At 40.2% G+C, this 23650-nt stretch overlaps 2 protein-coding genes across 8 annotated transcripts in view; one reads left to right on the plus strand and one right to left on the minus strand.

Moving 5' to 3' along the window:
• Positions 1-1122: 1122 nt before the first annotated feature.
• On the plus strand, positions 1123-18891 carry LOC117503236 (trans-L-3-hydroxyproline dehydratase). Of its 3 annotated transcripts, XM_034162444.1 has the most exons (7): positions 1123-1314; positions 9589-9656; positions 10930-11395; positions 11495-11664; positions 14775-14897; positions 14984-15121; positions 16793-18890. In XM_034162444.1, the coding sequence occupies exons 2-7, from the start codon at positions 9603-9605 to the stop codon at positions 16916-16918; spliced, it is 1077 nt and encodes a 358-aa protein (XP_034018335.1). In that variant the 5' UTR covers positions 1123-1314; positions 9589-9602; the 3' UTR covers positions 16919-18890. The 3 variants fall into 3 exon arrangements, with proteins under 3 accessions (XP_034018335.1, XP_034018333.1, XP_034018334.1); XM_034162442.1 differs by having other exon boundaries at positions 10930-11664; positions 16793-18891; XM_034162443.1 differs by lacking the exon at positions 1123-1314 and having other exon boundaries at positions 9177-9656; positions 10930-11664; positions 16793-18891.
• A 1321-nt stretch (positions 18892-20212) lies between these two features.
• The window catches only part of LOC117502731 (disheveled-associated activator of morphogenesis 1-like), a 79897-nt gene continuing 76459 nt past the window's right edge, over positions 20213-23650 (minus strand). For all 5 annotated transcript variants that reach the window (XM_034161835.1, XM_034161832.1, XM_034161834.1 and 2 more), the window contains 2 exons: positions 23071-23241; positions 20213-21321 (listed from right to left, as the gene is read on the minus strand). In XM_034161835.1, coding sequence (XP_034017726.1) covers positions 21109-21321; positions 23071-23241 — 384 coding nt within the window. In that variant the 3' untranslated portion in view covers positions 20213-21108. The remainder of the gene's footprint in view (positions 21322-23070; positions 23242-23650) is intronic.

The raw sequence follows: 23650 nt of genomic DNA on the forward strand, positions 1-23650 counted from the left end.
GTTTGAATGAAAATTAAAAGTAGGATGTTCAAGCACAAAAAGTGCACGGTGCCTGTTTGAATTTATTTTTGTAAATGTACAGCTGGATTTTTTTTTTTTTTGTCTTGTAAACTGATTTTTGTAAGCATTTGTGCAGCACAATATTGAAAGTACAAATGCATGCATGTAGGTAATCTGTGAACAGTGACAGAGATTCAGAATGCAAAATTCACCAAATGTTCTAACTGTTCGACACTTTCAACAGCCCCAAAACATGAATTGAAACCGAAATGGGTAAGTGTTTTGAAATGCTGAACAAGTGTTCAAGAAACTTTTGCTTTAGAATATTATTACTTAATTAGAAACGTTTGAAACAGTTAATTAAACTTATTATTTCAAAGTGCTCAAAACAAACTGAAACAACAGTTTCAAAGCAATGAACTGATTTTGAAGTGATCGCAAAAGTAAGTGGAAAATTATTTTATGAAGCTTCTTTGTGTCCAAATGCTGACCCCCTATGAGCCAAGTGCTTGCTCATAGGGGGTCGTTTTGACCGTTGGGGTTTTTCATAATTATTGTATGGCCTTGCCTTACAATATAGAGCGCCTTGGGGCAACTGTTTGTTGTGATTTGGCGCTATATAAAAAAAAAAGTTGATTGATTGATTGAAACACAAATTAAACAATTTCTTCTGAAAAAAGGTTCAGTAGCTTGTGTAATTGTAATGATTCAGTCTCAAAACCTGAAGTGAAACAAGTGTTTCAGAAAATGATGCAGTGGTGACCTGTATGGGTCAGAAAATATTAGTGCATAAAATGTGTCCTTATTTGAGGCAATTAAAATATATATATATATATATATATATATATATATATATATATATATATATATATATATATAAGCTGAGTTGTCTGTTGTCAAGTGATTTACTGTTTTGCATTTACTGAAAAACTAAAAACTATATGAGACAGTTGTTCCAGAAACTATTTTTTTAAAGCACTTGCCACACTAAATAAAAGAAATGTCATGTAATGGTTTATTTCCAAAACATGACTTATGTAGAAGAAACATGAACAGTGGATGGCTGCCAAATAATGTCACTGTGCATATATGCATGTGAAATGAATTATCTTCGAGATTAATTTCTGCAAAGTTAATCTTGTTGTCTCGATGTCTTAAAAAAAATGCTTTGTTTTTGTTTTTCCTCCCTCCTTCAGTTGAATAAATCTGTTAATAGTTTGCATCACTCCAGAACAAGCGGTGGCGCTGTTGTAAATTTCTCTTGAAATGAAAACCACAGAAGAGCTGTGAATCTGCAGAGAAAATCCACACCGGGTAAAGTTAAAGTTTTACAAAGTTCAGAAGTGTTAAAATTGGAAGGAGAGACTGACATATATATTTATTTCTGTATGTGGGAAGTTTATCTTGTGGTTGTTCGTGACGCTGCTGAAAGTCAAAGGCTGAACTTCGGAACGTTTTTGCTGAAGTACTTCATTATATTTGCTAAAAGGTATCGTATCTTAAGACGGTTATAAGCTTGTTTGCTTTTAAGATGCAAAACAGTTAAATTTTCTTTCAGTGTCTAGTACTTTAGACAACATTTCTGACGAACTAATAAAACGAGCTAAAGTTCAAACTGCATTAATTTGCAACAGGTGTGCTGTGCGCGTGCGTGGATCCACATGAGACCAGAGAAACCAAACCTCCACCCACACGAGTTTATAAATCCACAGGTTTTTACTTTGGGTGGGAAATCAAGGTAAAACTCCTGTTGGAAGTGGCTTTTCATAAGCTAAAAATATAATACAAAATATAGATCAAAGCAGCTTTTCAATGTTAAAATATCAACTAAATCCACAATATGGATCAGATGCGGATCAAACTCTGTTCATTGAGAGTGCCAGTTTACACCTCATTGTCACACATGAGAGTGATTGAGGCACTTTTGATTGAGATATAATGAAAAATGTACAGCAAATGGGCTATTCAATATTAAATTCAAATGTCTACAAAATCTGGATCAGATCCAGATCAAACTTTGTCAGGTGATAGTGAATGTTATTCTGCACCACAGTTTCAAATGTGTGTGTGATTGGGGCACATTTCATTAAGATATTGTGTAAAATATACATTAAGTGGGGTTTTCAATGTTAAATTTAAATGGCCACAAAATCCGCAATCCACCTCAGATCCAGATCAAACTTTGTCAGGTGATAGTGAGTGCCAGTCTGCACCTCGCTTTCAAATATGAGAGTGATTGGGGCATGATTGATTAGGATATCATGTAAAATATACATTAAGTGGGGTTTTCAGTGTTAAATTTGAATGGCACTAAAATCCACAATCCGGATCAGTTGCAGACCGAATGGTCCCCCCCTGATGATGCAGTTCATGGATTAACACCTCATTTCTGCTTCAAACTGCACACAGCATTCAGGTATTTTGGTATATAAGAAAGTCTTGGACTTTCTTTACATCAATTATGAAGAAATACAAAAGTTTCTTTCACCACAACATCAAATCTAGGCTTTTCAACCCGAATTAAAGGAGAAATGCCACTTTTAACAACCTGGACCTCATTTCATCAATATAACTTTGGTGTCGTTATTAGTCTATGCTTCAAATGACGTGTTCAGTTCAAATCTGAGGCAAACATTTTTCTTCTGCTAAGGTGGATTAGAACTTTTTGTGGTAAACATCACCAACTACTGGACAAGAGGAACATAGCACTCAGTATGACTCACTAATTTCAAAATGCAGCTCTTTTCAACCAGACATGTGGTGCTGTGACATGTCAATCATCTGTGTCCAATCAGATTTCAGGGGAGTCCAGTGCAACCCTGGCCTCGGGTCTAGCTCCACCCATGCCAGGAAGTGTTCATTTGATATTTCCTGTTTCACTGTGGACTCAAAATTTGGCACTTCCTGTTTGGGACTCCCTGTACCATGAGCGAGCTTCGCATTGTTGTGTGTCGCATCACTTATATGAATACTGTATCAAACTGACAACGATCTTCTAAAAAAGTGATACCATCTGGCTGCTCTTACAGTTGCAGGATCTCCTCATAATTCTTAATCTGCTCAGAGTCCAAAAACACAATGTAAGAAAGGGAGTTCACTCCCTCCCTCCCCCCCCCCACCCCCCACTAAACTAAACCAGTGTCAGCTCCATACATGACTCCAAAAGACAATCAAAATGATCCCAAAAGTAAAAAACTGGCATGAAGCCAGATATAAAAGTTGATGTCCAAAATATGACATTATTGTTCATTCTGTTGTTTGGTTGCCATTTTGGAAACCATTTTCATTTTACATTTATGAATCAGATTATTTTAGACCAAAAAAAATGAAGCAATTCTTTTCCAGTGAATGTTTTCAAAAGAATTTCCAATTTTGGATGCCATCTTCAATATAATGCAGTTGTAATTTAGTTTTTGAAATCATCCTGATTGTGTTTTAATCATCTTCGGAACCTAAAAAAGATGGTTTGGTTGAGTTATGGGGTTACTGCAGTGGAATTCTGTGTTTTTTTTTTTTTTTTTTTTTTAAACAATTCAAACATCTGATTCTCCGCCACATCTTTTATGGCGTCTGGCCTGATGGTGTTTTGCGGTACAAGCAAGTGGTTATTGGCTGCAAACAGCTTATTACTCTCACTTAATTCACAAAAATTCCTGTTTGACACTGCTAATTCAAGGGCGACCGCCAGCAAGCTATTCAACATTTTCACCCCAAGATTTTTTTTTTACATTTTTTTTTTTTATTATTATTACTTGGTGAAGAAAATAGAGGACATTAGTCAGACTGAATGATCCTGTAACTAATGCAGACATCAAGTCTGACAGAAACCAACATTTACCAATTTTTCACACCCTGTGGTTTGGTCCGCTGTCAGAATTTGTCCTTGATTCATTACCACCAAAGTTGTTTAAAGATCACTTCACTTGGAACAACAGTGCTGAAAATTGTGAACGAACTTATTTCACTAATTTCCTGGCAAATTCGAGGCTGGTATGGAATCTACCTTTCTGCTCAGACATTCTTGAAAAATTGCTTCCAGAGCAGTTTACTGTTTATCTTGATCATTTTGAGCCACTGCAGTTGAGAACTTTCACTCCACTGAGACAGCACTTTTTAAAGTGGTGAGTGATCCTCTGCTGGTGTGAAGTGTTTGATCTGTTGATCATGGGAAATTGGATCCATCTCATGGTTGACATATTTCTCAGTCTGTCTAGATTTGAGCTTTGTTCCCTGTCGCTGATAAACCAGAGCATCAGGATCGAGCACTGGGCTTCTTAGAGTCTTCTGTCCATCCATCTGATCCCAGTGTTTCTTTACACAACTGAGGCACATGGGATTGACAGAGAACTATGGACAGTTGGAATGAGGACTGCTGGAAGACTGATTAGCTGAAGGATATTTTTTTTTTCCAGAATGGAACATTTTCAAAAAACATTGATTGTTAGCCTAGCGGCCGCCTTACACACATACACACACACACCTACTTGCACCAAAACTTTCAATAAAAGTTTAGCTGCTTGGACCGTCCAGTTGTATAACCCCCTACTTTCACCTTCCCCGACACTCGGGAGGGACACGGCCCCTCCCGAGCATTCACCCGAACACTCATTCAATGATCCAGGTACTTGGTGCAGGACTGGATTTGAACCAGCGCTGTGTCACTGACATCTAAGGTTCAGGACACTATCCCTTTGCGCCACGAGTACCCTTCACATTTGGAGCTTTTCTCCTGGGAGTTTTATCTTTTCCCTTTAGTTGTTGGAATTTAAAAGACAAGAGAAAGAGTGAGATTTGAACTCAGACTTCTGAACTCCAGCACAGCCTCCTAACACAGTGAGCCACAGAACAGACAGAGTGCCCTTTGTTTTTCCACCCCTTTGAGTTTTGACTTTTTTGCTTAACTTAAAAGAAAAATTCCACTGTTGTCCTGAGACTTGAACCTACAACACCTGAACACCAGAGACATCTGTCAACACATTACACCACACTGCTGAGTGTGATTCTCCAGGATTTTAAGGATTCCCTCTTTCAGAAATCATAAAGCTATCTTAAAAAACACAGAAGTGTCCTGACAAACTGGAAGTACACAAAGTTTTCACTTTTTGGGGGGGATTTCAAAATTTGTTGGGAAGCCTGGGGCAAAAACCAACAACATAAAAGCACTCAAAAAAGTAGAAAAGGGGGTGTTCAGAATAATAGTAGTGTGGCATTCAGTCAGTGAGTTTGTCATTTTTGTGGAACAATCAGGTGTGAATCAGGTGTCCCGTATTTAAGGATGAAGCCAGCACCTGTTGAACATGGTTTTCTCTTTGAAAGCCTGAGGAAAATGGGACGTTCAAGACATTGTTCAGAAGAACAGCGTAGTTTGATTAAAAAGTTGATTGGAGAGGGGAAAACTTATACGCAGCCATTATAGGCTGTTCATCTACAATGATCTCCAGTGCTTTAAAATGGATCAAAAAAAAAAAAAGACACATAGAAGAAAATGGAAAACAACCATCAAAATGGATAGAAGAATAACCAGAATGGCAAAGGCTCACCCATTGATCAGCTCCAGGATGATCAAAGACAGTCTGGAGTTACCTGTAGGTGCTGTGACAGAAGACGCCTGTGTGAAGCTAATTTATTTGCAAGAATCCCCCGCAAAGTCCCTCTGTTATGTACACTCAACAAAAATATAAACGCAACACTTTTGGTTTTGCTCCCATTTTGTATGAGATTAACTCAAAGATCTAAAACTTTTTCCACATACACAATATCACCATTTCCCTCAAATATTGTTCACAAACCAGTCTAAATCTGTGATAGTGAGCACTTCTCCTTTGCTGAGATAATCCATCCCACCTCACAGGTGTGCCATATCAAGATGCTGATTAGACACCATGATTAGTGCACAGGTGTGCCTTAGACTGTCCACAATAAAAGGCCACTCTGAAAGGTGCAGTTTTGTTTTATTGGGGGGGGGGGGGGATACCAGTCAGTATCTGGTGTGACCACCATTTGCCTCATGCAGTGCAACACATCTCCTTCGCATACAGTTGATCAGGTTGTCAATTGTGGCCTGTGGAATGTTGGTCCACTCCTCTTCAATGGCTGTGCGAAGTTGCTGGATAATGGCAGGAACTGGTACACGCTGTCGTATACGCCGGTCCAGAGCATCCCAAACATGCTCAATGGGTGACATGTCCGGTGAGTATGCCGGCCATGCAAGAACTGGGACATTTTCAGCTTCCAAGAATTGTGTACAGATCCTTGCAACATGGGGCCGTGCGTTATCCTGCTGCAACATGAGGTGATGTTCTTGGATGTATGGCACAACAATGGGCCTCAGGATCTCGTCACGGTATCTCTGTGCATTCAAAATGCCATCAATAAAATGCACCTGTGTTCTTCGTCCATAACAGACGCCTACCCATACCATAACCCCACCGCCACCATGGGCCACTTGATCCACAACATTGACATCAGAAAACTGCTCACCCACATGACGCCACACACGCTGTCTGCCATCTGCCCTGAACAGTGTGAACCGGGATTCATCCGTGAAGAGAACACCTCTCCAACGTGCCAACCACCAGCGAATGTGAGCATTTGCCCACTCAAGTCGGTTACGACGACGAACTGGAGTCAGGTCGAGACCCCGATGAGGACGACGAGCATGCAGATGAGCTTCCCTGAGATAGTTTCTCACAGTTTGTGCAGAAATTCTTTGGTTATGCAAACCGATTGTTTCAGCAGCTGTCCGAGTGGCTGGTCTCAGACGATCTTGGAGGTGAACATGCTGGATGTGTAGGTCCTGGGCTGGTGTGGTTACATGTGGTCTGCAGTTGTGAGGCTGGTTGGATGTACTGCCAAATTCTCTGAAACGCCTTTGGAGATGGTTTATGGTAGAGAAATGAACATTCAATACACGAGCAACAGCTCTGGTTGACATTCCTGCTGTCAGCATGCCAATTGCACGCTCCCTCAAATCTTGCGACATCTGTGGCATTGTGCTGTGTGATAAAACTGCACCTTTCAGAGTGGCCTTTTATTGTGGGCAGTCTAAGGCACGCCTGTGCACTAATCATGGTGTCTAATCAGCATCTTGATATGGCACACCTGTGAGGTGGGATGGATTATCTCAGCAAAGGAGAAGTGCTCACTATCACAGATTTGGACTGGTTTGTGAACAACATTTGAGGGAAATGGTGATATTGTGTATGTGGAAAAAGTTTTAGATCTTTGAGTTCATCTCATGCAAAATGGGAGCAAAACCAAAAGTGTTGCGTTTATATTTTTCTTGAGTATAAAAGACGTGCAGAAGAGGTTACAATTTGCCAAAGAACACATCAACTGGCCTAAAGAGAAACAGAGAAATATTTTGTGGACTGATGAGAATAAAATTATTCTTTTTGGGTCCAAGGGCCGCAGACAGTTTGTGAGACGACCCCCAAACTCTGAATTCAAGCCACAGTTCACAGTGAAGACAGTGAAGCATGGTGGTGCAAGCATCATGATATGGGCATGTTTCTCCTACTATGGTGTTGGGCCTATCGCATACCAGGTATCATGGATCAGTTTGGATATGTCAAAATACTTGAAGAGGTCATGTTGCCTTATGCTGAAGAGGACATGCCTTTGAAATGGGCGTTTCACCAAGACAATGACCCCAAGCACACTAGTAAATGAGCAAAATCTTGGTTCCAAACCAACAAAATTAATGCCTTGCAGAAGTGAAGAAATCATGAAAAACTGTGGTTATACAACTAAATACTAGTTTAGTGATTCACAGGATTGCTAAAAAAGCAGTTTGAACATAATAGTGCTGAGTTCGTAGCGTCAACAGCAGATGCTATTATTGTGAACACCCCCTTTTCTACTTTTTTTTTACTAATAGCCCAATTTCATAGCCTTAAGAGTGTGCATATCATGAATGCTTGGTCTTGTTGGATTTGTGAGAATCTACTGAATCTACTGTTACCTTGTTTCCCATGTAACAATAAGAAATATACTCAAAACCTGGATTAATCTTTTTAGTCACATAGAACTACTATTATTCTGAACACTACTGTAAATGTATGTCGGCGCTGGCTTTGCTGTCAAAAAACAGGCGGGCTGTAAAACTGTGCAAAGTATGTGATCAGGACTCAGTAATTCTGTGCAGGTATAAAGATTCAGTGCACCCCTTAAATTCAATCCAAGCCATTTACATAACCAGCGCACTGGCCGTGGGGATCTACATTGGGTAGCATTTGTAAAATAGGTAGGTGAAATGTTTCAAGGGTGGTAATAAATTATGCAAAGTTTCTATAATGATTTTAACTGAAAGTGCAGGAAATTAAAATGATCCAAGTTTTGTGAATAATTGTATTTATTCTTTGGCACATTTAGTTGAGGTTGAGATATTTCCTTTGTTCAGATCTTGTCTGGTTACCAGGGATTCTGACTAATGATATCAACGCTCGTTGTTATCCAGTATCCCCAATTTCTCCGAAAATATTAGTCCCATCAACTGGGAGTTGTCACTGTGTTGATCCTCGACCCAAAATACAGAAACATACCAAATGGAAAATGTCAGCTCTCCCCAGTTTCTCCGTGATCGAAGGTACACACACACACACGGACACAGAGGCCACTTGGCTTTTAATATTTAGATGAGTCCGGCTGCTCTGTCCCATCTGATGAGGAAGCGAGCTGTGAAATAACCTTGGTGAAAAATTAATAAGCAAACTGCAAACTGTCAGTGGATTGCTTCAGAATCAACTCCCTGTCCAGGCTGAGTTGTTTTAGTCTGATGGACCCTTTACAAGTATGTAACCACCAGGAGAAATACCAACGCCACACGTGCTTGAACATCTCAAAGAAATGACTATAACATAATCCCGGTGTCACAGACCGAACTGTTCCCCCCTAAAAATCAGTCGTCCCCGCCTTCACTGTGCATGTGTCATTAGCCGCAGATTATCACCTCGTTTCTACTTCAAACTTCACTCCAGTCATCACCTCAGTGACCGATATCTGTAGCTTTTGTATAACAATCATTTTCCACATAAATTCAGCATTATTTCAAAGACAAATGAAGCGATCAGAGCACCGCAGCCACACAAGCTGCTAGCTGATGCGTTCACTGTGCGTCAGTCATTTCAAAGCATTGAGTATCACCTCGTTTCTGTTTAAAACTGACTTTAGAATGATTTAAGAGGTTTTACCTTTATCATCTGATGGTTAATAATCACATTAATCCATTTGATCGTTTTGGGTGAAGAGAGTAAGACTCAGCGCAGTGAAGGCAGGCGGACCGATTTTTGGGGAAGTACTGTTTGATCTGCGACACCGGGGCCTCCTTTAGGATCAAAACAGGACTTAAAAGAGAAAGGACAATTTAAACATATGTGACGTAAAAAAAAGAAAAGAAAAAAAAGTAGACTACAACACGTATGCACACGTACACAAACTGCGATCCATGAGTACGAACATTTAAGGAGATGGTGAAGTCAAGACAGATTCTTAACATACATCAACATATAGACTGACACAATGACTAGCTCCTTCCTGCTGGTGTGTATTTTTTTTAATCATAATTAGAACAACTTTTATTGTTTGTAGTTTGAAACATCAGCATGACAACACCAAAGACCCAAAAGGAGGACAAAGGAAGGCCGAGGAGGCTGGAGGTAAGGATGCACCGACATTACGAAGAGTCTCAATATCACCACTGATATCGGTATTGTTGGATGGCCACACTTCTACCACACAAGTGTAGGTTTTCTAAATAATTCAAGATAGCGTCAGCCTGCTGAGGGCTTTTCAGAAAAATGGTCATTTACCTGGAAAGTAATTATTACATTGCACTTAAAATTCTATATGTAGAAAGAGTTTCAGCAGAGAAATATATACATACTAAATTAGAGAATTATTTTATGATTGTTTCAAAAACTCGATACAGTTGTACGTGCACACGAGCTAGCAGGAAGAATTTTATATGAATGTAGTAACAAAAGGGAAAAAATGGCAATGGTTGAGGGTGTGATTAGTGGTAGATGTGGTGGTGTGCAGCACCACTCCTGTCCCCAGAACGGGCTTGACCTATGGAGATTCCTTTGGATACGTGATTATACATTTTAGATAATGTTTGTGACAAAGTATGAAATGGCAAAGTGACTGAACTGTGGCCGCACACGTACAAGATCAGTAAGCTTTCCACAGTCATGAATCAAAGTCCAAACCGTATGTATTGAAGCAGTTGAAGACACCATTTGTTTTGGCATTTGTTTACGCTCGACAATAATGCTCAGCACTGTGGCTGGCACATTGTTAAAGAAGAAACGCTTAATTTTAAGTATTTCATATTGCACAGAAGAAAAGAAGATGCCGTAGGTAAGTCAAACATTGTCCCCGAGGCTCGCTGCCGGTACTTATCGAAAGATTCAAATGTAAACAAATGGGCATCTATGATCTAGGTTAGTTTCCCAGTTGTGGTCAGTACCCGTTTGTAACTGGGTGGGCTGGGACAACATGCACGCATTGTGTTGTCCAAATACATAGATAAGAAGTGTAACCTGGAATCAAACCCAGGTCTACATATTTGTACTTTGGATTGAAGTGTCGTATGTTATTATTGGTATGTATCAGTTTTAAGGGGAATAGTCACAACAGTAAGTGGTGATGTAGACAATTAGTACACAAAAAATTTTATATGATTTGAAGAGACTTGAACTTGATGATGAGATGAAGTGATGAAATTATGGACTTGTTTGGTGTATGTGTTTGCATGCTAATGACGATCATTAGAAACAGTCACAACTGAAGAATGCCATCTAATAGACAAGGTGTGTACATGCACAAGTTGGCTTCTATAAATATGCTAATTGGTCATTTAGCATAAATGTTGTATGTATGTTCTATTGTTTGTTTCTTCACGTTGTCTCGTCTCTGACGGACATGCAGCTTCCACCTCATGAAGGCGATGAGCTCTCAGTGGTTGACATGCACACAGGCGGAGAGCCTTTACGGATCATCCTCAGTGGCTATCCAGAAGTCAAAGGCGACACTCTGCTGTCCAAGCGGCGTTACATCAAACAACACCTGGACCACCTCAGGAGGATGTTGATGTTCGAGCCACGGGGGCACTATGAAATGTACGGCGCCCTGCTAGTGGACAGTGAGATGGACGAGGCCGATTTAGGGGTTCTGTTCATGCATAACGAGGGGTACAGCACCATGTGCGGACATGCCATCATCGCCCTCGGCCGCTTTGCGGTCGACTACAAACTTGTGAAAGAACTGCAGTCACCAGAGACCCAAGTGACCATCCACTGTCCCTGTGGTCTGGTTAAGGCTTTTGTTGAGTACTCTGACGGTAAAACAGGGGGAGTGCGGTTTCTCAGCGTGCCAGCATTTGTCTTTGCCACAGGTAGGGTCACCATCTTGATGTTCTCTGAACAAGAAATTCTGATCCAGGTCTTGTCCATGTTCCTGCAGGGGTTAGTACATAACGACTTTGTTTTGACAGATGCAACTGTGACGGTGGAAGGATTTGGCGACGTCGTAGTTGACATAAGCTACGGAGGGGCTTTCTATGCCTTTGTAAACGCCCAGAGGTTTGGCTTGGATGTAACCAAATCCAGCACTCGAGATCTAGTAGATGCAGCCACAGCAGTGACCAAGGCCGTCAAATCCCAGGTAAAAGTTTTATAATAAAACACGTGACAAAGTAAATAAAAAAAAATCTGTAAACCTGTGCCATTATTTGAGTTCACACCTTCACATTTGAAGCTATGAAATGAGACGTAGAGTTTTGATTATCACTCATGTCAAAAGAGGGTGTTTCCTGTAGAGGGTGAGTTAACCTGTTGATTAATCGATTAGTCTGTAGTAATTACATCTGCCAAGGATGTAATAAAACTATCTGCATCTATTACCACACATAGATATTAGGACATGGAAGACCACTAAATTTTGGAGGTGATCCAAATCTAGATTCTGGGTCGAGATTTCACTTTATATAGGCTTTGAAGTATTACGTCAAAGCCACACAAGTAAGGTCTAACCTTACCAACCCCTAGAGCAAGCACACAGGCAACAGCGGTAAGGAAAACCTCCCTCTTATGATATTGAGGAAGAAACCTCAAGCAGACCAGACTCAAAGGGGTGACCCACTGCTTAGGCCATTCTAAGTTACAAGATTTTGCAAAGTTTTATAAAAAACATAACAACAAAAGATGAATTTGATGAGAAGCCCATGCAGTGTGTCCATTCCACGGGCAGGGGTCATCCATCATGCCATTCAGTGGGCCTGTTCCTGCAGCAGAGTCTGTTCCATGTTCCACGTCTGTTTCAGAAATTATGCAGTTGTCAAATTCAGCACATGACGTCATGACATCATCCACACCTTGGACAGAGAGAAATAAAAAGCAGAGTCAGTTGGCCAGAAAAACTACACCCAAGATAAAATTCATCAACATTAAGCAAACGGAAAAGCAGAGAAAATACGAAAGTGATCGTCGGCCGCTAGCCCCAAGCTTCACCAACAGACCCAGAATTTAGATAAAGTTGAAGCAGAGATCTGCTGTGTTTACTAATAAAATTAACTCAAAAGGGTAGGAAGCATAGTACCATAGTATACCAGTATGCTAGCCATACAAGAAGGAAAATAAATGTGTCTTAAGTCTGGATTTGAAGGTCTCTACAGAATCTGACTGTTTTATTACCATAAGGAGATCAAGGGCCTAGGATGGACCCCTGTGGAACCCTATATTTCATGTCACTAAGGTTAGCAGTAGTTAACAGCACCAGAACTGTAGTGGTGCCTGAATCCATTGCAAGGAGGTCATTCACCTCTTCAGTGAGAGCCGTCTCTGTGGAATGATATTTTCTAAAAGCAGACTGTAGTGGCTCCAAAAGATTATTCTCAGTAAGGTGGTCCATGAACTGCAGTGAAACTACTTTTTCCAGAATTTTAGAACAAAATGACATTTGATATCAGCCTATAATTTTTTTTACTACACTAGGGTCAAGATTAGATTTCTTAAGTAATGGTTTAATCACTGCAGATTTGAAACATTTAGGAACAGATCCAGAGGTTAATGACATACTAATAATTTCCAACATAGTCGACCCAAGAGTGGGCCACAGGTCCTTAAACACTTTTGTTGGTATAGGATCAAATAAGCAGGTTTTGCTTTTAGTAGAAGTTACAAGTTTCGTCAGCACGCCCACCACTCAGTGAGGTACAATCAAATTTGCCAAATCTGGGTAATACATCAGTGATGGCACCCACCTCTATAACAGGGTGTAGTGGCTGAATAAAGGCCTGCTGGGATATCGTTAACGTAATATTTATTTTCTTCTCAAAGTAATCTAAAAACTCTTGGGCTGTAAAAGGAGAGCGACTTACAGGTGGTTGTCCATGAATAAGTGTTGCCACCGTGTCGAACAAGAACTTTGAGTTGTGCTTGTTTTTGTTGATCCAATCAGAGTAATAGGCCCGCTTTGTAGCCAGTAGTGCATGCTTAGTCTAAAATAGCATCACGCCACGCGAGGTGGAATACTTCTAGTTTTGAACTACGCCATTTTCGTTCTTGACCTCTCGCCGTATGCTTGAGGCCATGTAAGTAATCACTGAACCAAGGCAACAGTGTTTTGGGGGGGTGTGGTTTTAATATAGGTGGACCGATCATGTCGAGTGTAGCTTTGAGCACTGAATTTAAGCAGTCCACAAGAATGTCTACTGAATGGTCCTTTTCCAAAAGTGACACTAAGATATCAGGCAGTCTAGCACCAAGTTCAATCATAGTTGAAGAGTTGATGTAAAGACTGTAAACTTAGAGTGATCAGAGACCACTGACGCAAGAGGCATGATGTCAATATTTGTGACAGCAATACTGCGAACGAGGACCAAATCCTGGGTATTTCCACTAATGTGTTGAACCCTGAATGCATTGCTGGAATCCTAATACATCCATAATGTCCATGTAAATGATTTGCAGAGGGGGTCACAAGGCTTATTTATATGAATGTTGAAGTCACCAACAATCAGAACGTTATCTGCACGTGTTGACAAATTAGTGATAAACTCACCAAATTCATTTAAGAATTCAGAGTATGGGCCAGGGGGCCTATATACAGTGACAAAGTAACACGGTTGATTTTTATTCTTTTGACCTTGGCTATACATAGTGTCATGAGCACAGCGGAGAATCAGATGTTCAAACAAATTATATTTTAGACCCCCAACAGCGAGTAAACTAAACCCAGATTTATAAAGTAGAGCGACACCCCCGCCTTGCGGGGGGACGTGACTAAATATGTATTAGCTGGTAGGCAAATTTTTCACCAGAGGCCATGGAAGACTCCACTGAATTTTGGAATGATCCGGATTCTGGATCAGGATTTCAATTTATACTCTTCAACTTTGTCTGATTTTGAGGATTTTATTAAAACTACTTAACAGATTTTCACCACACATTGGTGTTAGGTCTTGGAAGACTCCATTAAATTTTGGAGGTGAAAAAATATACGATCTACGATTTAAAAATCACGATGCCATCCAAACTAGGAGTTTAGTGATCTGTTGGATCCTCATTCTGTTGCTGCTCTTGTGAGATGGAGAGTGATGCAAGATGGACAGCTGAATAAATAATGTACTTTACTAATTTGCTTGTTATCACAGATTGTCATTGCAAGTGAAAATGGAAACATTAAAGCTTAAATTACACAGTTTGAGTAGACGGTGGCGGTCGGTAGAAAGCATGAAAACCCAACGCCTAATAATGTCTGTAATTGTCCATTAGGTTAAGTTGTGTCATCCAGTTAGCGATGATTTGGCTTTCATCTACGGCACAATCCTAACGGACGGCAAAGACGCTTATTCATCAGATCCCACTGCTAATCTGTGTGTGTTTGCAGAGGCTCAGGTAAGTTTGTTGCTGTGGTAGTACCTTATTATTATTGTATTTCGTGTGTGGACAGAAACTCATGCTCTACAATACTTGATTTGCAGGTGGATCGAAGTCCGACAGGTTCCGGCGTTACAGCAAGAGTAGCTCTTCAGTACCACAAAGGTCTCATCCAACTGAACCAGAGCAGGACCTTTGCAAACAGTGCAACAGGGTCCGTGTTCACAGGGAAAGCCGTCGAGGTACGTTGTCGTGACATGTTCAGTGTTTTTTTAATGGTCCAGACCTGGCCCACGTCATAAATCAAATCAATTTTATTTATATAGCGCCAAATCACAACAAACAGTTGCCCCAAGGCGCTTTATATTGTAAGGCAAAGCCATACAATAATTATGGAAAAACCCCAACGGTCAAAACGACCCCCTGTGAGCAAGCACTTAGCGACAGTGGGAAGGAAAAACTCCCTTTTAACAGGAAGAAACCTCCAGCAGAACCAGGCTCAGGGAGGGGCAGTCTTCTGCTGGGACTGGTTGGGGCTGAGGGAGAGAACCAGGAAAAAGACATGCTGTGGAGGGGAGCAGAGATCAATCACTAATGATTAAATGCAGAGTGGTGCATACAGAGCAAAAACAGAAAGAAACATAAGATTGATGGGGTTCTAAGAATGTCTGGGGGTGTTGTGACGGTCATAGCTTTGTATTACGGAGGGTAAAGGTTTGAAACCTTGGCCACACCTTGAAAAACCTTAGAGGGTCCAGAGAGTGCCTAAGATCAAGTGGGGTGTAGACAGTGGTGGGCACAGCTAACCCTAACGTTAGCTTCGATAACAGTTAATGCGCTAACTGAAAAGTTAACTTTGATAAAGCTACACTGATAAATAAGTTATAGATAAAAGCTAAACTGATAACTTTCAGTATTGATTTCAGTACATGGCAGCTACTGACAACATCAACTTAGCGTTTCTGTCTCAGGTCGGCCTTCTCTCAGCAAAAGAGACCTGGTGATCAGACAGAAAGGAGAGAGGGGAAAAAAACAGATCATTTCTCTTCACACCATACAGACCTGCTGGTCATCTCACTGGAGTCTTGCACAAGTAGACAGTTTTGACTTATGGTTGTAATTTTAAACTAATTCCAGACATGTTATTGAAATTAACATCACGTCTGTCATTTTACAAAGTGAAAATATCAACTATATATTTTAGTTTTAAAGTAATGCACTAATTTTGAAGGTTTTAGCATTTAGATACACATGCCGCATTGCATTATGGGTAGTTTGCTGACATCAGTGGTTGGCTGGTCAGTATAACACAGTTACCGAAATGTGTGGTGCGTTTTACAAATAGATCTGTATTTGTAAGTATGTAATTTTTTTCATTTGTAAAAAAAAAAAAAAAAAAAAAAAGGCAATTTGAAAACTGAAAATTCTGTTAAGTCCTTTAGCACTTTTAGCAACTTTGTGGCTGCTCACACTGCCATGAACACTGCCATCTCTTGGCAGCAGATGGCAGTGTTCATGGCTTTCTGCTACAAAACGTAACAGACAGGCACTAAAATCTTTTATTTCAGACTTTACAGATGTTTTTAACTGTTAAGCTTTATTCATTGTGCCCGCAAAAATATGTTAGCGGTCTAAACGTTATCAGAAGCTAATTGGTCCGCTGATGGTTTTCAAAGTTATCTGGAAAACTAATCCGCTAATGAAAACATTAGCTTCAATACTTAGCGGTTAGCGGAACTGTGCCCACCACTGGGTGTAGAGTGTTTGTACCACGTGTTGTTATAATAATTTTTTTGGGTGGGGGGCATTAATGTGGAGGTGGTGGTGTTGTGTCTTATGAGCTGTGACATCTGAAAATGGTGTAATGAAGCTTGAGTTGTTGATGTTTTATACATCTGTTTTCTGCTGTTCAGGAGACCAAATGTGGAGATTTTCAGGCAGTGGTAGTGGAAGTTGCCGGAAGAGCGTTTTACACCGGCGTGTCACACTTTGTGCACGAGGCTGGTGACCAGCTGAGTGATGGGTTTCTGCTGAAGTGAGCCTCAGATCTGAGTTTAATGCTCCTCTGTGATGAAAATGGATCTTTAGCATCAAGGTGTTCATGCAAACGATTGACTTTAAATCAGATTACCATCTAAATTCATGTTAATAATTATGGGGGGGGGTAGTACATGGGGATGTGGTCTCCTCAATGAAAATGTTGGACGCCTCCAACACTTTTCAAAAATGAAAAGTCAACTGTAAAGCAGTGTTAGATTTTTTGCAAGTGTGCCTCCTTTTTAAAGGAAATGTATAATTAATTACCTGCCACAGGACAATTTGGTTACTTAAACATTCAGATAAATGAATGAATTTAAAGCACACAATTACTGCACATCCACAGACCTTACTGTTCTATTTTCAACCTACCCAACACTTTGTTTTTTAAACAGATGTTTGATGAAAGCATCAAACAGAAAATCTTGCGGTAAAATGTCCATAAAGCGCTGCTTTATATCTTGGAGGGGTCCAACACTTAGTGTGGGGGGTTGAAACAATTGCATATAGTAAATCTTAATGTATACTGGTAGTAGTAAACAGTGTTGCCACAGAAACTTTGAAAAGTGACTTCATTTGTTACGTTTGTCAGCAGCTGCTGAATGTAACTAATAAAGTAGTAATCTAATGTGGTAATTTTTAAGATTGAGTACTCAGAAAAGTAACAGTTACTTTGCTGATTAGATACTTTGTTGATTACTCAATCCTAAGAGAAACCAAGTTAGATTACGAGTTACCTTATTAGTTACTGTTGTTGGCAGCTCCTAATAAAGTAACTGTACAAAGTCACTAAAAGTATCTTTTCAAAGTAACTGTGGCAACACTGGTAGTAAATGTTATGCAATATTTGTCATTAATGTCTGAAGAATGTAATAAGATTTCCGACACGACTATCAGTTTGTTACTTTGAGAAGTTGTGAGTCAGGTCTTGACGGATGAAAGCTAATGTTAGTTAGTGAAGTTTATTTGATCCAGTAAATTGAAGTTTATCAAATAAATTGTTTATTATTAAGTGGCTGAGTCACTTTTTAGGTAATTATATATGAAATGGAGTATGTTCTGCAGGAAATATATCTGTCCAGACTCTAAAGTGAACCCTTATTGTATAACTGATTACAGAACCAGGATCAATGAATGTAGCATAAAAATGTGTGTATCACACGATGGTGTTACTGCAGTTAAAATGAGGGGTCCAAAACAAATAAAATGGAAACGAAAAACAGTAAGTTTGTTCAAGTTAATGTAATTGTGATTTGTGCTATGCAAGTGAAAATTGAATAAAAAGGAAATGTGAATTAAGCATGTTGATGTAAAAGAAATAGGAAAAAAATGTAAAGTGTAACAAATTAGTGGTTGTGAAGATGCCGTTTCAGAGTTGGTGTCATCTATGTGGGGGCTTAATTGAATAATCAATACACTTTGCAGTTTTACCATTAATAATGTTATCTTATTAGCATGTACATAGTGGTACCATTTCAGCATATGTCATAAAAACTTGAATACTGAGTAGCAAAGTGTTAGTGTGTAAAGCAATCAAATAAATGCTCAGATTAGATGGTTGAAGAAGATTATGTGCTCAGTCAGAATGTGACAGGCAAAAGTGGAGTGCACGAAGTTGTTAGACGAGTGACCAGTAGATGGTGCTCAGTCAGTTATGTGTGTAAAGGTAATTTGTGTATTTATTGATAAGTGAGTATTAATTGGCTGTTAAGGAGCAGTATTGGTTACGATGAGGTAATGAATTGTTGTGAGGTTTGCACTACAAAAAAGGGGCATCTAAATAGAAGATAAAAACACTAAATCTGTGGGGAATTATCTTGCTGCGTGGACAGATTTCACTTGATGTCTTGAATTAAGAGTGTTTAATCTATAAATACTCTTCGGACCCTGAAAACAAGATAAATTATAACACTTTGAAGTCTAAAGTTTTTTGTTTTTAATCTTGGTACACTGGAAATTATTTACTTACCAAGATAAAAAAAAAAAAAAACTAACAAAAACTTTAGGATTTAGAAGTGCCAAGAAGTACTCGAGAAAAGAAATTAATAGATAACTTGATCTGGAAAAATCTGTTAGCTGCAGCCCTCGTGTTTATACTTACTCGGTAACAGTCCTGGTCATACTTGGCAAATGTGTTTAGCATTAAATAGTGTGTGAAGCAGCGCACTGCAGCTAGTGTGCCTTAATTGAGAAAGTGCCGACGAGTCGGAAAAAAAAAGGTCATGTGACTCATGGTGCCATCTTAGGTTCAAAATTGCATATTTTTTGGATTTATTCACTAAAAATGCAGGGTTGCTGTGCATTTGGATGCACAAATAGATAGAACAAGGGCTTCAAGATGTCCAGATTCCCTTTAAATCCGAATAGAAGAAACATTTGGGAAAATAAAGTCAGCCGTGTGGGATGGAAGTGAGTTCATCGTTCAGTCCCATGTAGAGTAAAACTCAACTAAACCGTCATTGGCTAAACCGGCTATTCAGTCACCGAACAAAAGAAGTCCCAAAGTTTTTGTATCATTTTCCATGTAATAAACATCGTATATAACGGATTTTGTACAACGGATTTTCGCACACATTGGATTAAGTGTCCCATCCATTCACAATGCATTTCCATTTAAAATGCCATTAACGTTCAGCTCTGACACTCGCCGATTTGAGGAAAGTGGGACCGGAGTCATTTCTGTGATTAAAAGTCCGAATGTTTATTTTTATTTTTTGGATGTGTGCCTGTTAAATCAGACACAAAAGGCTGTGATTTGACGCTGTTCTGCTTTTACTCCTTCATCTGCCATCATATTATAATAGTGTTTGCAGTGCACACGCTGATTACAAAATGGATCAGAAAAGTACACACATTTACAGCACAAAGTCAGAAAAAGAGGAAATTGTACATCTTACCTTGGATTTGGAGGCGATGATTGTAGAAAGAAAAACTTGTTGGGGGTCAAATTAGTCGAGAATAAAGCATAATCCAGAGACGAGAACTTTGAACTGTCACACACGCCATTGCATGACACGGAGTTAAAGAGCTGCAGAAGCATAAATCAGGCTTTAAATTAATTAAATAAATCATCAGAAATTGTAACTTTGATAGCTTAACTATTTTTATATTTATTTTGATAGCACCTGTACCTGGATGTGTTGCTGTATGTGGTTAAATGATTAAGGTTCATTCAGTAGTTCAGCACAGTTGGAACCAAAATGGCGCCATGTTCTGAGTTGATGCCACTCTCTCAATTAAGACACATTAAGTGCAGCAGCAGCCCCCCCCCCAGTAATAATTTCATTCTTAGTGTGTTAAATGTCTCAGTTTTATTTTTTCTCAGGTCATTGTACAGTGAAAGTCGAGGTTTAAATGAGGTTGGTGACACTGGACAGATTTTCTACAAAGTTTAAATCACAGGCCCACGTGTGCCGTTTTCAACTATGTCCAAAAACGTCATGTGGGTTTAACGGTTGGGCTGTCTGAGTTTAAAATCCAGCCAGTGCCTGGGAAACATGTCAGGTAGCCATAAAATTATTTGGAGGAAGGGTTATTACCTTGACTGGGATAAATGACACTTATAGCCATTATTATGTGTGCGTGTAATAAACACACAACCTTATATATAGACGTGATGAATCAACATGTGTTAGGAAATAGCAGATTTTGCCAAGAAGACCCAGTCCACCAGAAATATCTACAGTGTTAAGGCCAGCTCTTAACAGGAATATCAACGATGTCTTAGCCCAGCAAGAGAACATCAGTGAGGGGTCCAGAATCTGTCTTACTCCTGAAATGTCAAAGTGTCTCATTTTAGTCTATGACATCATTCCTTGGTAAATGGGCCAATAAAAAAAACAACAGACCCAACAACAAGCTAATTTCCTGTGTGTGTTGAGCATCAAGCCCTGGATAAGTCAAGGAGCCGCACGTTTCAGGCTGTGCATAGATCCTGATGTCATCCGCCCGCCCCACGCCATCAAAAGAAAACGTCACATTTCTGGTCATGCACTTGGAAGAAAATAGCTTTCAGTCTGTGAGGAGGAATGACCTGCTGCCCCAGTGAGGACAGTCTGATGTGGTTGGCTACAGACCTCTTTTGGCTTCCACTTCAATATCAAACCCAGAGGATGTAAATGTGCTGTGGAGGAGGGCGCTGTGGAATGTACGACATCATGAAGAGGAAGCATGGCTGACGTAGAAGAAAGTTTTAGAAGTTGAGCTTTGTGACCGGTCGCTCTCTGCTGGAGTCCGTGTTTTGGTTGTTGATGCGCTTGCGGTTGCGTTTCATCTTGGACAGGTCCTTGTCGAAGACCTCGCCCGATCGAAGGGCCGACACCAAGTCGTCAAACTCGCCGCCGTCGTCCTCGCCATTTGCCTTAGCTTTCCGTGCCTTTCGCTCCTTGTCCCTCTGCTCCTTCAGCTGTGTGACACACAGAGGTGGTGTTAACAGACAGGCAATTGTGGGTACCCCAAAGTATTAAGAGTGAGAGAAGAAGGAAAACAGCCTGTACACACAAGTTCAATGAGTAACCGCTATCAGGTGTGGCAGATCAGAGGGTCAAGTCCAAAGTCTACCAGAAGATTTTAAGATTACTTCACATTTCTATCTGCTGATTGACTGCTGCTGATTTCTTTATCCAGCAACACACTAGTGTCTGCCCACAAAACTACGACTAATGCGTTTGCTGACTGTGATGTACAGCTGTGTTCAAAATAATAGTGTGTTCAAAAAAGTTAATGCAGCTCAACATCAGTGCAATAACATACAGTGCATCTGGAAAGTATTCACAGATTATTCCAAAATAAATGATAGTAAACGATATGGAGAGGGGAAAATATAAAGAAGTGCGGAAAATATGATTGGCTGCTCAGCTAAAATGATCTGAAATTCTTAAAAATGGCAACCAAAACCAGACAGTTGACCAGAAGAACACGGAAACCCGCCAGTCCTATGGAACGAAGAATAGCGCCAGAATGGCAAAGACTCGTCTAAAGTTACCTGTGAGTGCTGTAACAATTAGAAGACGCCTATGTGAAGACAATCTATGGCCAAGAAACTCCCTGCAAAGTCCCATTATAGAAAAAAAACCACCTGATTGTCACAATTTGCCTAATAACAAACTGACTAAGAGAAATGGCACAATGTTTTGTGGACTGTTGAAAGCATGATTGCTTGTCCAATAACCCCCCAAAAAAGAATTCAAGCCACAGCACACTGTGAAGACACAGAAACACGGTGGAGCATCATGATATGGGATGTTTCTCATACTGTGGTGTCGGGCGTGTTTATCGCATACCAGGGAATACATAAAAATACTTGAAGAGGTCATGTTGGCTCAAGCCGAAGAGGAAATGCCCTTTAAATTACCCCAAATGCACCAGCAAGCAGGCGACATCTTGGTTCCACACCAGCAGCATTAATGTTATGGAGTGGCCAGCCCAATCCCCAAACCTTAATCCAATAGAAACTACTGGAGTGACATCAAAAACACTGTTTCTGAAGCAAAACCAAGAAATGCAGAGGAATTGTGGAATGTCGTCCAATCGTCCTGGGCTGGAATGCCTGTTCACAGGTGCCACAAGTTGGTTGACTCCATGCAACACAGATGTTAAGCGTTTTTCCCAAAACAGAAGTTATACAACTAATTAGTTCAGTGATTCACAGGAAAGATACATTTTCAAGATTTTTTTCACTTCATATAGTGAATGTTTGAGTTTGTAAAGAAATAGTATAATATTACTTTCCTTCACTTTCTGTAAAGTAACTAATTCGATAAATTTTTCTTCACGTTTTGATATGGAATAGAACTGATCTAAGCAGTTGTTACTTTACAGAAAGTGTTCCCAATGCATTTTGAGCTTTACTCACTTTTTCCAAACAACTGTTTTCTCTGATTCCATCTTCTGAAATCTGGTTCCTTCCTTCCTTCCCTTTGGCATTTTACTGCATACTTTTGGGTTGTAAACAAAACATTTGCCATCATCTTGCCATTTTGGGGAAACTAATAATCTGACCTTTGATTCAGCCACACAACTCATCAATTAATCCAGAAAATAATCTACAGCTCACTCCATAAGGATAACTGTTAGTTGCAGCCTCGCACAGATGAGTGCAGCAGCTCCAACAACCCCACTCAGCAGGGAGGAAGCTAAAGTTCCGGTCACATACCTGAGCTTCTAATTTGGCCCTGCGCTCCTCCTCTTCCTTGCGTTTCCGGATGTTCTCGTTCTCCTGCTGGGCCTCGGTGAACGACTGGAGGAACTGGTCAAAGATGCCGAAGAATTCGTCGGGCTGCATCTTGCTGGCGTCTTCTCCGAAGTGGCTGACTGCCTTCAGGAACTGTGGCAGCAGAAGCGTGTTTTACAGGACAGTCGTTAGGTCGCGGCTCTTTGAAATCAGAGCCGTTTGGCTTTGAAGCCGACATTTGACCAACTCCTCAGTGTTCAACCACAGACCAAATTAAAGCAACATGTTGGTTTAAAAAAGACAAGCAGATGTGAAAGCACGCGCGCGCACACACACACACACACACACACACACAGAAATATGACTGTTTACATTTCTCCCAATGTTTCTGTCATAAATGACAGTAATCAGGAAATACAAATTCGGCTTTGTATATTTACAAACCCGCAGGTTACAGAAGGTTGATTTCTTGTGTGCCTGCAGGCCGTCAGCAGCCCGCGAGTCGCTCTCTGATTCACCCTCAAATATTTTACTGTGGGACCCCGTAAATGATTCACAGAAA

This window comes from Thalassophryne amazonica, chromosome 21, assembly GCF_902500255.1.
Source record: "Thalassophryne amazonica chromosome 21, fThaAma1.1, whole genome shotgun sequence".
In the NCBI taxonomy this organism is placed as follows: domain Eukaryota; kingdom Metazoa; phylum Chordata; class Actinopteri; order Batrachoidiformes; family Batrachoididae; genus Thalassophryne; species Thalassophryne amazonica.